A 14,251-nucleotide genomic window follows, 5' to 3' on the forward strand; every position below is an offset into this window, starting at 1 on the left:
CATGTCATATTGTAAGTACTCAATCAATACTGCTATTACTACTAACAACTCTGCATGAAGAATATGTCTGAGGGGCTGACCCAGTGGCATAGTGGTTAAGTTCACACACTCTGTTTCAGTGGCCCGGGGTTCTTGGGTTTGGAGCCTGGGCACAGACCTACACACCACTCATCAGCCATGATGTGGCTGCATCCCACATACAGAATAGAGGAAGATTGGCACAGATGTTAGGTCAGGGACAATCTTCCTCACACACAAAAAAGATTATGTCTGATTTTTCAGAGTATCAGAAACCATATACAAAAAAGGCCTCTTTTAGACAGTTTAAGCTATTCTTTCTTTGGGGTAGGGCTTGGACTAGAACAGCATTTCCCAAAGTGTGTTTCACAAGACACTGGATTGTATTAGGTTGCTACTGAGGATTCCCTGGTACCCGGTTTCTTCACTGAAGAACTTCTCTAAAACATCTGTTTACCAGTTTGCATTGGGAAGCTCCTTAGAGGAAGATAAATTATATGTTTTCTCCCAAACATATTTGACCGCCAACTCCTTACATAAGGAGCCCCTCACAGGACACCAGTAGTGGGAAATACTTGAGTAGATATTTTTATATTTCCCGTAACTGACAAAGCTTTCCCACAAAGCAGTCATACTTGCCTGCAAAGAAAAGGCAACCAGCCTTCTATGATGTTTTAAGATTATGGGCGCCATCTAGTGTTCGTGCCTTGTTTAAACACATTGCATGGGCACCTGAAGATAGAGGATTTCAAAGCTTCATTGTAGGGATTTATCCACCCCTGCCCCCTCCCCACCAGAACTACAGAACCAGAGTAATTAAGATGCTGAAAGATAAAGAAATCATCACCTGAGGCTCTACTCCTTCCATGTATTGTGAGTGATCTTTTCTCTCTAATTTCTCCCTTACGTATCCTATTTCTCAGGGATTTGTTAGAGAAAGTCTTATCCAAAATTGAACCATCTTCCTGAGGTATTCACGGAGGAGAATTTAGGGCATTCAGCTAGCAATCACATTAAATAGTGCAGAGGCCTCCTCAGGCATTCTTCCTGCAGAGGGAAAAATAGAATTGCTTCTGTTATTATTTATTTCAATGCTTTGTTATGAGAAAATGTAGAGCAGAGCATGAAGCAGAAATACCCCTATAAAGATTGTTTCCTGTCTCACCAAGAGGTTTGAGTTGGTTCCTTCCTCAGGAGCCTAGCAAAGATCCCCCCAGCTGACCTTGCTAGCTCCAAAGCCCGCTCTTGCTGGACTTAAAGGATTTCACTCTGTTCGAAGATATGTGGTTGGGAATATGTGTTGCCAGAAGTGAAATGTTGCAGCTGTTGAGGAGAAGGTACAATAGTAAATTGCAAATTTGCAAATTGCAATTGCATTGTGGATTTAGAAAGAGAAAAAGTGAGTCACAGCTCACCTGGGCGTTTCATTAATTCTCAGGTTTTCTTGCTATCTTCATGGTTAGAGCCATGCAGAAGGGAAAGACTTTATTTACCAGATCTTTGTTGTCAAGTTATTCAAATAGAATTTGAGCGCTATATACAGTATTCAATGTCCTGAGGTACTGGTACAGTCACCCTTATATTGTTACCTGAAATGACAACTCTAAATCCCTTCTAGTGTTGTGCCCGAAATCCAGCTGTCTCTCTGCCCCCACCTTCTCCCCAGAAAGAGTCCCAAATTATTTTTTTGGTTCCTTGAAGAGATCTTCTTAAGAGTTTGCAAACCCCATCCCTTCCAGTGACCATGCCATAGGGACCATGTCCCTCTTCTCTGGCTGTGACCCCTGACCCATGGAGGAGCCTTGCTTTCATAGTTTTCAGTGCTTTAGGGGCTGTTTCTCAGTGTTCCTGAAGCCGGTACTCCCCGAAGTACCAAAGAGGCTCTGGGGCCGGGGCAGAGATGGGGACCAGTGCCATTTCCCTGGCTCCATGCTGCTTTGTCACCTTGTTTCCAAAAGCACAACAGCTTAAACTAGAAGTCTTGCCAAGTCTCTCACCTAAGCAGCACCTTTAGCTTCTCTCCTTTCATCTTCAACATTTGGAGGCACCTAGACTCCAGCAAAGCTTCCACCCTTCCCTCAGCAACAAGCCTCAGTCCCAGCTCTGATCATCCCTGACCGGGAGAGCATTTTTTCTGGTTGAGCTCCACCCGCTCCACCTTCCCCCGAAAAGAAAGGCAGTAAGACTCAGAGATCAACACTCGCTTAAACACAGCAGTATATATTTCCAAACTGGAATGGTTCAACATCTGCATTCAGGTTAAGGGTGATTTCACAGCTTTCCCCAGGAAAATGGGTAGATATGGCCTTCGTATACAGCTTTGTAACCAAGGGCTTGTCTTATAATTTTGCTCAAAGAAACAGTATTTTCTGAAGGGAATACTAAACATTTACCTTGGAAGACATTAGACAACATGTAATTTTTGTGAGTCCCCACCCTGCTCCTCCTGTTCCCTCGTTTGAAGGTTTCAGAAATTTCAGGGTCTTATATCAGCCAGGGCACCCTATTAAACAACTTTGAAGTGAAATCTAACCAAGTGGAGTTGAAAATGTTTTTGAAAGGATGAAGACATCTTGTCCTACCTCTGACCAGTTAAATTCAGGCTTCTGGCCCAGAAACCATGCAGAGGCTGCCTCCTCAAACCTGTGTACCTATTCTAGGCATCACTGTCTCTGCGGAGCCCCACTCTCTCTAGACTCCCTGACTCTTCAGTCTCTGGCTTTTGCCTCTCAGTTATGGAGCCCACTCAGACTTCTCTCCACCTTACTGGACTTGTTTTCCTGCTCAACTCAGAGTCCACAGCTCCTCTGCTCAGGGACCACCTTAAATAAAAAGTGTGGCCAATGAAGAAGTTCCAGCGGACTTTTCCTCAGCCTTGGCTTCAGAGCCCCACCATCCAGGCTGACCCCTGGCCCACCTGCCAGAGGGTAGGGATTCAACAGGGCCTGGCTACACCCTATGAGTCTCTTAATTCCTGTTGATTGCCAGGCCATACAAACATCTCCATCACATACAAATTTCCAGCCTCTGGGAAGAGCAAGTCTTTCAAAAAGCCTATCTGATCATGTCATTTCTCCTTTTCTCTTAAAACCTTTCAATGGCTTCCTGTTATTCTTAAATAAAGTCCAAAATTCTTAACAAGACCTACAAGGTTTTGTGGGGTTTGGCCCCTGCCTGCCTCCCTGGCCTCATATATACCACTTCCCCTCCTCTCACTTACACCCCAGCCCACCTTGGCTTTTTCTTTCCCTCCAGGCCAGGGTGAATTTAACAACTTGGCACATACAATGGCACATACAGTCTAACAGCAGCCTGTACAATGAATGGCTATGGTGCAGTAGCTGCAGGATTATGGGGAGGCGGGGTCTTCCAGGCAGCCAGGCTTGTGAGTCACTTGGAAGGGCTCTGGACAGCAGTTGTTTACTGACAAACCACGTGTAAGTCTTTCACTGTTGTAACAAAAGGGATAGTTGTCTTGAAGGGTGTGACTCCCACCATGGACTTGTGCATGTGCTAAATTTCCTCGGCAAAGGAATTTGGAGTGAACAAGGGCCTTCTATTACCTAAAAGGGACCAGAGAATTCCTGGATTGCCCCAGGCTTCACTTAGGAAGCATCCCCATTGTCTGACATAGAATACATAATACATGTCAAATGAATAAGTTCGATAAACTTTACAAGCATAGTAGGAAACCAAAATTAACATTGCTATTTTCTGATTATATGCCTTACTCAATGTGTCCCTAACATGCTATATATCACAACTTGTAAAGATGTAGCAAAAATAGTACATTGTGAAACTTGCACTTAAAGTCGGACCTCTAATAGATAACCCACAGCACAACCACTCAAGGAGTCAGCTTTAAGCAGCCTTTACAAGTCTGAAATTCAGTTTAGTGATTCTAGTTCTAGCTATTCTCAAAGTGGTGTTTCTACAAATGTGTTCTGTGTAATACCAGATCTATAAAATGCTCCTTGAAGAAAAGTTTGCGATCAAATAAAGGTCCTGAGAAGTCCTGCAGCAAATAGAGAAATGCTATTAAAGCATTTTCTAACCTTATTTAACTAAAGAATCCTTTTTCTCCCTGGAATATGAATTACTATCTAATGCAGCATACTTTTAGAAATACCACCTTCAACTAATCTCCAGAAAAATTCATGCAGGTATTTTATTTGGAAGAAGTGACATTTCACGTTAAGGTCATACTTTCAGGGCCAGCCCCAGTGGCCTAGTAGTTAAGTTCTGTGCACTCCATTTCCACAGCCTGGGTTCAGTTCCCTGGTGTGGACCTATACCATTCGTCAGTGGCCATGTGGTGGTGGCCCACATACAAAATAGAGGAAGACTAGAGACAGGTGTTAGCTGAGGGTGAATCTTCCTCAGCGAAAAAATCTTATTTTCAGAGCTCAGGGGTGGGGAGAGTACAACCCAAATACCTAAGACTGAAGAATTATCCTTCTACATCTGGGAAGGTCCTCCTCAAACAGAATTGCAACTTCAGGAGAGGCTGCCTGGAGCATTAGATAAGTGACATTCTTTGCATACAACTTACTAACCTATTCACATAAAACCAATCAGCAGACGTCTAGTAAGTATCCACTAAGTGCCAAAAAATGCCAGGCACCGAGAATACTACATTAAAAGGTAGTTGTGTCTTTAGTGAACATAGAGCCTCATGAGGGGAGACAAATACGTAAATAGGTTATTCCAATATAACATGGAAAGTGCTAATGGGAAGTTCTGGGGACCACATGGGCACAAAGGAGAAGCTATTGTTAGCCCAGCCTGGGAATGTGGAAAAGCCTCTGGAGGAGAAGCTTTCCAACAAAGAGGGCCCAAGGAAGCAGGGACAGTGGAGAATTAGGGATAAAATGCTTGATATTTTTTGAGTATCTGCTTAGTCCTAAATATTCATGTGGATACCGCACAATGATTTCATTGAATCCTAACAACAACCTTGTCGAGTTGAAGGCTCAGAGAAATTCAGTAATTTGCCCAAGATCACACGGATAATCAGCAATGACAGTAGTATTTGAACCACTATTTTTTCTGATTTTAAAGCTATGTTTTTTCTGCAGTGCCTGCCTTTAGAAAGAAAATAGAATTTGGCAGTTTGCTTATATCTGAGACTGTCCACACTCTAAATCCAGTTAGTGAGAAAAACAAGATGCCTGAAATAATAGAAGATTTACAAGGAGACATGTGAACCACCACAGGAAGCATTGTACACACAGAATCTAAGATTCAGGTGACTTAGAAGCAACATCTAGATCCTGTGAAGCTTCTGTCAAGGACAATGACTGTGTCTTATTCATCTCTTCATCCTATTGATTAACATAGAACCTAGCTACTAAGCAAATTTTTTTAAAGTTTATTTTATTGAGGTATAATCAACATATAACATTGTTTTAGTTTCAAATGTACAACGTAATGGTTCAATATTTGTATATATTATGAAATAATCACCACAATAAGTCTAGTTACCATCCATCATCATACAAAGTTACAGAATATTTTTCTTGTGAGAACTTTTAAGATCTACTCTTTTAGCAACTTTCAAATATGCAATACAATATTAACTATAGTAGCCATACTGTACATTACATCCCTTGACTAATTTATTTTATAACTGGAAGTTTGTACCTTTGACTCCGTTCACTCATTTAAGCAAATGTTGAATGAATGAATGAATGAATGAATGACTCGTCCTTGCCCACTTCTCTGAAGGCAGCTGGGAATCCTAGGGCTCCTGTCAGATGTATTACCTGGACCCTTGGCCCAAAGGGCCCCTTCTGTCCTGAAAACTCAGAATGTCTTAAAGCTTTTAGCTTTCTGGCCAACAAAATATGTTTTCCAAATCAGACGGATCCTTTCCTAATTGACTAATAGGAATTCTCATAGGTCAGGAAAATGTTAAAGCTATATTCCACTACATACTAAATGCTAAATACATGATGTTTGTTTAAAATTTATTTATAATATGTGCTCTTCTTCCAAAAAGGTGTTTAGGTGATTAAGAGTTCCTATATAAGCCTCAAAAGGTGAACTAACCCTTGATCCTGAGCCTTCTCCACGTAAGCATTGAAAATGAGCTGTGACAGCTGACCCCTGATCTAAAGGAATCTTTGCAGAGATCTCAAGTTGTAAGGAAGGCGTGATCCTCGACTGAAAGTGGACTGACTTTTAGTTCTAATTTGTTTTTGCCTCAGACTAACCTGTTTTGCTAGCTAATCTCTAATAACCCTTACATTTGCATCACCATTTCTATGTACAAAGAGCCTTACTGTGGACATTATCTCTTTTGATCCTCACAGCATCCATTCAGGACAGGTAGGAAATCCTTTTGCCATTTTATACAGTAGGAAATGAAAGAGTTCCCTGATTGTCTAACTCAGAGCCAGTTAGTTAGACTCCAGGCATAGGCCTCCTTCTATCACAACCAGCTTCCTTACCTGTAATGCTAACTACTCTAAGAATGTGCCTGATGGGAGCTGGATAGTGAGTTTACCTGCCAGAGTTCTGGCCTCCAGACAAGAGACATCAGCTCTGGGTGACTTAAATGGAAAAGAAATTTATTGGAAAAATAACAGATAGCTCACTGGTTCTTCAGGAAGGCTGAGAAACCAGGCTCAGAACGGAGGAAGAAATCCTGCTAAAGGACAGTCTGTTAAGAATGCTGCTCCAGGGTGCCAGCCCCGTGGCCGAGTGGTTAAGTTCGTGCCCTCCCCTTCGGTGACCCAGGGTTTTGCCAGTTCAGATCCTGGGTGTGGACCTAGCACCACTCATCAAGCCATGCTGAGGCAGTGTCCCACATAGCACAACCAGATGGACCTACAACTAGAATATACAACTATGTACTGGGGGCCTTTGGGGAGAAGAAGAAGAAGAAAAAGATTGGCAACAGGTATTAGCTCAGGTGTCAATCTTTAAAAAAAAAGAAAAAGAATGCTGCTCCTGGCTCCTAGGGCCATCATTGCTGGCCACTTATGGCTGAGCCATACTGCTGGAGGCACTGTGGAAAACTTTTTCTCTCCACATACCTTACATCTTAGTGTGGGAATTCTAATTTCCTCGCAGGAACATATGCTTGGCTTGTCCATGCTGTAGCAACCTAGTGGGAAAAGGGACTATCTGCCCCCCTCCACCTTCTCTAATGGGGTGTAAGGCTGTGCCTTCTTCTATCTAGGATAGCCACAAAATAAGAAGGGTATCTGGACACTGAGCGGCTAAATGGTAAATGTCCATCAGAGATCACTGGGCTCACTGAGTTCTATCTGAGGAATTTTTTGGATCTCATATCTTGAGAATTACAATTGCTTTTTAAACAATAGACATTATTTCTGAGGAGCAGCCTTCCCTGGGAGGGCCTTAGGCCTGCATTTGGGCAGCTGGCAGGGCCTTCCCTCGCTGCTCACTCAAGCCTGTCAACAGGAGATTCAGGCAAGGACAAGATGTCAACCGTTCCAATGTCTCTGGACCATGAAGACTTCATTTCTAATGGTGATGATTTTCTGTTTCCAGTACTTTGGGTCCCAAAGTAATTAAAGATGTCTTTCTGAAGGGAAGGGATTTACAAACCAATATACCTTGTCTTGAAAAGTCTGTGTAACTCTATTAAATAGCTACAGACACTTTCTAACTAATGAATAAATGAATCATCAGTTCTTTTGAGGTGAATCCACATTTTGGTCTTTAAGAGAGATGAGGAGAAAGTCACATGAGGCATGGTCTCCAGTTCTATTATTTTTACTTTCTTTGGGAAAGAAACAAAATCAGAAAATTATAGAGAAAATATATAAGGAAAATATATGTAGAAAAATATATAGAAAATATATTGTCCTATCTTAGATAAGACATTGCACCAGGGGTTAGAGATAGAGTGGCAAATACAATAGGCATTGTCCTTACCCTCATGGAGTTTGCAAATTTGAGTTCTGAGTGTGCTACCAAAGGGGAGCTACAGGTGCTGGGGAGCACACACAGGGGGACCTGACACAGACCGAGGGACCAGAAAGATGTACCTGAAGAAGTGATGTCTTAGGCTTGAAATCTTCTTGTATAAAGGATAGCCAGGCCAGGGCAAAAGTGAAGCAGGAGATCAGCCTGTCTGGTGGCCCAGAACCCAGGGAAAGCACACCGTGTGTGAGGTGATTAGGATAGAGAGGGAGACAGAATTTGGGGAGAGGTGAGATTAGCAAGAAAGGAGGCGCCTCATGCACCTTCTAAGGCCTTAAAAGGGAATGGAGAAGAAAGGAGAGAAGGAACTTGTGGAACTTGAAGAAAGAACTTGAAGAAGCCTTACCTTAGGGGAAGGGAAAAGTTTAAAGGTTTTGTTCCAAATGTTTCCCTGAAATGCTCAGATAAATTTTTTAAAGGTGTCTGTGCCATCTGCGATCCAACATATTGCCTCAGTTTTCCAGTTTAAATGTTGTTTGAGAGACAAAACCAAACCAAAAAGCTTACAAGAGAAGGACTGAAGTATGGATCAGTGGATAGGTATCGTAAGGGGAGCACTTTTTTATCAGAAGAACCTCTTTCTATGCTGCATATCTGCTGTCCTTTTGGAATGTCAGGACCCACTTACACATCAGTAATACAGTAAAAAAGAAAATATTCCCTTCCTCAGTCCCCAGGCCCATGTTATTATTTTCTGCTCCAGAAGAAATTATCTTCAGGGAATTTTTTCATTGGAAACATCCGCTGTTTTGTCCTGAGGGCCCTAAAAGACGAGACAAGCCACTGAGAAGGCCAATACCACGGTCTGACTCTTCAGTTCGAACCGTATTTACCAGGTTACATGCAAAATGCTGAGGTATTATCAATCTAATGGTGTAGCATGATAACAAGGATAATCATCCATTGTTTCCGAATAGTACCTTCTGATTTACAGAGCAATTTTATGTTTCAATTCGCAAAGCAACCTTGAGATAGGCAGGGATGCACCATTATTATAATTGCCGTGGAGAAACCAAGCCACAGAGAAGTTAAATAGTGCATCCAAAGTGATAAAATTAAATATAAACCTGGATGTTTAATTTCTCTTTTCTTATATGTTTTTCCAGTTATTTTCATATACTCTGTCATATGAACCATATCAATAAAGATATGAATCTTTATTGCAAGATGCAATAAATAGCACATTGCAACTGAGGTTATTTTCTAAGAATCCACAAGATGGCAGTAAAAGATCTTTGCATAGAACTGGGTACCCCACAGTGGCCTGCTTGCTGAGGTTTTTTATGTTGATTGTATTTGATTACAGTATTAAAACTTGTTATCATAATGCTAGACGTTTAAAATATAATTCAAGAAATGAAAAGTGAACTAAAATCTGAAAGTAGAATTCATGGCTTCATTGCTTTTTTTTTTTTTTTTAATATTGTGAGAGTCCCATGTTTACAAGTTTTGAACAAAGCACTAATAATCAGCTATGATCCCTAAGAGCCAAGGTTGCTGGAGAAAGTTCAAAATGAGAAATGCTGTTCGTTCCCGAACATGGACTGATCGATGATTCTCTTCCTTGAAGGAAAGAAAGTGAGGAGTCTGTGAGGGGCCAATAGTTAATCTTCCATATAATTTAATTGCTTGTTATTTCTCTGTTCCAAATCTACCCTGGAGGGAAGCTTTCTCCACGGACTGCTGGAAATGATGCTGTGATACAAACTACAAACGCATTTATTGCCTCTGTCCTTCATACTTTGTGTGCAACATAAGCTGCACGAAACTATGGCTATTTTTTCATGTATTTTTATCACTCTACTGACATATTTACGATAGAATTAAAGAGGCTACATGTTTCTTTCGTTTCTTTGATCTGCCCCCATGTTCAGCATACACAGACATGAGTCAGATGCCCTGGAATTGCAAACATCACAGAAAAACACACTCTTTCTGTATCTAACCTAAGTCTAACCTAAAAGTAATTGTGTTCATTAGCATCTCCTTTGTGTGTAGTAGACAGTACTTAAGACTCAAAAAGATGGCAGGGGTTTACATCAAACATAAAAATATTTAAATTGAGCATCAGTTATTTCTCTCTGGTTTCAAAGTCCTTTGGGCACCCTCGCATGCTGCCCAGATTTCTCTCTTTCCCTCTTTTCTAAAATCTCTTCTCTAATCTCTTACTACCTTCAAGTTCATGGTCATTTTTTTATGAAAAAGAGTACAACTATCATTTTTGCTTGCTCATAAGAAACTGTCATTTCACTTCAGGTGGCTCACCATTGTGTTTTCTAAACTCACTTTCTTCCCTGAGGAAAATTCTGATTCAAGCTGTTAAAGTAATTTATCTTTCATTCCTTTACTAACATCTACTTAAAACTTTTATTAGGAAATAAGAGATCCCACTCTGTTCGTTTATCCACCCATCTCTGTCTACAACAAACTTGATAGGAGCTTTCAGTGCCCACATTACCTTGCTGTACAGGATGTAGTGAATACTAAGCTATATAGCATGTCCTCAAGCTGCTTGTAGTCTAGGAGAAGAAATGAATCGGTCCACACAGAGTTATGCCATAAGAAAATTCCAGAGAGGCAAAGGAGTTCCTTAAAAAGAGGCAAACCCTGACCTGGTGATCTGGGGAGGATTCATGGCCTACTAATGGGAAGACCCTCCCAGATCCTCCCCACAAGTCTAAGATAAACTATCTTTTCATCAGACCACAAAGGAAGAGCATGATGTCCAATGCAGAGGGGAAAAGCCAGGGTTGCTCAAGAATTCTGATCAGTCCAAGTCAACAACACATGACATATAGGAGACTCATCAGGGCCCTGAATCCTAGGCTGAGCCATCTGAGTACTCCACTCTGGTAGGAAAAGCAAAGAGTTCCCAGGTGCAGCCACTCAGTGCAACCTGAGCACATGCCTGACCCCCTCACTTCTCTGTAAAGTGAAAGGATGCAATCTTATGACTTCTAAAGTGCTTCCAGCTCCTACGTTCTAGGAATGTATGTGTTTGAGAGAACTTTGGATGATAAAAAGGAGGCACTGAAGGTTTTTTTAGCTATTAATCTATGACTAATAACTAAAGATTTCCCTTTTAATAAGTTTTAAAAAGAGAAATAATATTGAAAGCATGCATTCATACTTTGTCAGGGTCCATTGGTTATCATTTAACCATCAGCACAAAGTCTAAATTCCTAAAATATAGCTTTTAACTTGTCCAACCTCATCTCTAAAACTCCCTCCTTTGTCCATTATCTAAACATGTTTAACATTGTATTCTCTCCTTCAAACACTGTCCCCATCCCACTCCCTTCTCCTGAATAATTCTTCTATTCACCCTTCAGATAGCAGATTACTTGTTATACTCTCTGAATGCCTTCTCTTACAGAGTCCCACGCCACCCTCCCAACACCCGCAGAAATGCCTCCAGGTTAGGTATCCCTCTTAATGCACTTATGTACACAGTACTTTATCACAACAACATTTACCATGCTAATTTGTAATGACATATTTAATACTCCATTTTCCTTACTAGATTGTAAGCCAGAACAATGTCTGTCTTGTTTGCCTGACACATGATAGATATCCTATAAATATTTAATGAGTGAATAAATAAAATTAGATTATTATTTTAAGTCAGTAGATTCCGAGGGAAGACCTAGTAAAATAACGCATTACAGTATACGTCCGTATTGTGCAGGGCGCAGCGTTAGGTACGGTCCCTGTAGGTTGACTCTTGAAGGGTTACCAACTGACAGGCATGTGTGTAACCTAACAGTATTTGAAGAATGTTTGTAAGACTTTGCCTAACATCTCAAAAATAAAAATGTAAAAAATGTAGTTACCATGTCTTCTGTATAACAACCTCTAGAGGGCAATGAAAGCAAACTTTGAACATCTTTTGAGTGGAACAAAAGAATTGTAAAATTTTTTTCTGATTAAAATCTGGATAGATGATCTTGTATTCAGGATAGTAATAGGACCTGTAGGCTGTAGTTTCTGTGATTACGGGTTTAGCAGTTATAATTACCTCTCCAGTGTGGTATTAAAACCTCAATTATCTGTAATAATAACATCACCTTACATTTTGTACATTATCTCATTTGAACCTCCCACAATACTAGCAGGGAATATATTCTTTTCCCATTTTCCAATGAAAAGCTGAGGTTCACAGGCGTTAAGCTAGTAAGTAGCCATAAGAAAGCAAACTACCAGCACAAACCCCGTATGTACTTATTGACTGCTTACATTTAACAAGCATACAAAATCCCTTGCTACGGGGCAGCCATAGAGTGGGCGCTGTTGGAGGGGATTTCCTTCGCCTGCCTGGGGATGGCTCTATGTCCCCTGTAGGCAGTGGGCATCCTGCTCGGGCTCGGCTGGCCTTTTGTCCCGGTCTTTGAGATGGCGACCGCCAAGCAGGAGCTTATGAGGAATTTCACTTCTGAGGAGATCATTCATCACTATAAGATCTCCGTTGTAGGAACTGGATCGGTTGGCATTACCTGTGCTGTAACCATTTTATTAGAAGGCTTGAGTGATGAACTTGCCTTTGTGGATGTTGATGAAGGCAAACTGAAGGGTGAGACAATAGACCTCAAACATGGCAGTCCTTTCATGAAAATGCCAAATATCGTTTCCAGCAAAGATTACTTTGTCACTGCAAACTCCAATTTAGTGATTATCACAGCAGATGCATCCCAGGAAAAAGGAGAAACAGGGCTTAATTTAGTACAGCAAAATGTGGCCATCTTAAAATTAATGATTTTCAATATTAACCAATACAGTCCCCTATGCAAACTGATTATTCTTTGCAATCCAGTGGATATCTTATGTAGCCTGGAAATTGAGTGTATTTCCCAAAAACTGTGTTATTGGAAGTGGCTATAATCTAAACACTGCCTGTTTCCGTTTCTTGATTGGGCAAAAGCTTGGTATCCACTCTGAAAGCTGTCATGGGTGCATCCTTGGAGAGCATGGAGACTCAAGTATCCCTGTGTGGAGTGGAGTTAATATTGCTGGTGTCCCTCTGAAGGATCTGAACTTGGATATAGGAACTGATAAGGATCCTGAGCAGTGGAAAACTATCCACAAAGAAATGATTACCAGTGCCTATGAGATTATTAAAATGCAAGGCCATCCTTCTTGGGCCGTTGACCTATCTGTAGCTAATTTAACACAAAGTATTTTGAAGAATCTTAGAAGAGTGCATCTAGCTTCCACCATAATTGAGGACCTGTATGGAATAAATGAAGAAATAATCTTCAGTGTTCCTTGTATCCTGGGAGAGAATAGTATTACAGACTTTATAAAGGTAAGGCTAAACCCTGAAGGGGAGGCCTGTTTAAAAAAGAGTGCAGAAACGCTTAGAGAAATTCAGAAGGAGCTCAAGCTTTCAAGTTGTTTAAAGTTACCATTTGGAAGTTAGTGAAGAAAAGATAGTAGTTATGGGACTGTATATGTTAAACTCTTGAATAAACTTGAAACCCTAAAAGTTGGAAACAGGAAAGTAGGTAGGGTGACTCCACTGGTTGTTTAGCCCTCCAGCTCCTTTATTTAGCATCCAGATGCTGGATGATACTTATTTTTTACAATTTCTGACTGACTGCATCAAAGAAGGTGTTTTTGGTAGCTCTAATGCAGCAGTACTTGTCTTCTATATATGTATGGTTGCCATTTCATGTGAAAGAATGTATGATGTGGGCGTTTATTGCGTTATTGAAATTCTTACTCTAAGCTGCCAAAAAATTTTTTTTAATCTGATTCTTTAAGTACATACTAATTATTTTGTTCTGGCTGGCTTAGACCTATGTTCATTTATATGCTATAAAAAAAATTGTAACTACCTCTATAATGAGAAAATAAAAGTATATACACACAGAAAACTAAAAGTGGATCTGGATCCTGACTCTGGACTTAAAATTGTAAACTTGGGCACTTTACTTCTCAGTGCCTCAATTTCCTCACTGATAAAATTATGACTGTGTCCACTTATTAGGGCTGTTAGGGGACAGAATCAAAATAATGCATGTATGTTCAGTGTGACATTTGGCACATGGAAGGATTTGATAAATGCAGGCTGGTTTTTTTTGTTTTGTTGTTAAAGCATTTGCAAGGCCTTTTTGCAGACATGAATGTAGACTTGTTTGTGTTGCCCCAGAAAATGTATCAGAACCAAAAGAGGCACCAGCTACAAAAGCAAGAGTTTGTGAATCTGACAGGTTTGGTTTCGAATCCTGTTTCTATCACATAATGCCTCAGTGATCTTGAACAAGCCTCACTGAGTCTC

The 14,251-nt window shown here is 40.7% G+C and overlaps 2 protein-coding genes across 49 annotated transcripts in view; both read left to right on the forward strand.

The window, feature by feature from the left end:
* The window catches only part of DLG2 (discs large MAGUK scaffold protein 2), a 1,837,299-nt gene that overhangs the window by 1,492,777 nt on the left and 330,271 nt on the right, over positions 1 to 14,251 (forward strand). The window lies entirely within an intron of this gene.
* On the forward strand, positions 12,352 to 13,837 carry LOC102148791 (L-lactate dehydrogenase A-like 6A). The gene is given in 2 exon segments (XM_070273251.1): positions 12,352 to 12,791; positions 12,793 to 13,837. Coding segments are annotated over 2 exon segments (1,023 nt in total). The 5' UTR covers positions 12,352 to 12,366; the 3' UTR covers positions 13,391 to 13,837.

This window comes from Equus caballus, chromosome 7 (genome assembly GCF_041296265.1).
Source record: "Equus caballus isolate H_3958 breed thoroughbred chromosome 7, TB-T2T, whole genome shotgun sequence".
Taxonomy (NCBI): domain Eukaryota; kingdom Metazoa; phylum Chordata; class Mammalia; order Perissodactyla; family Equidae; genus Equus; species Equus caballus.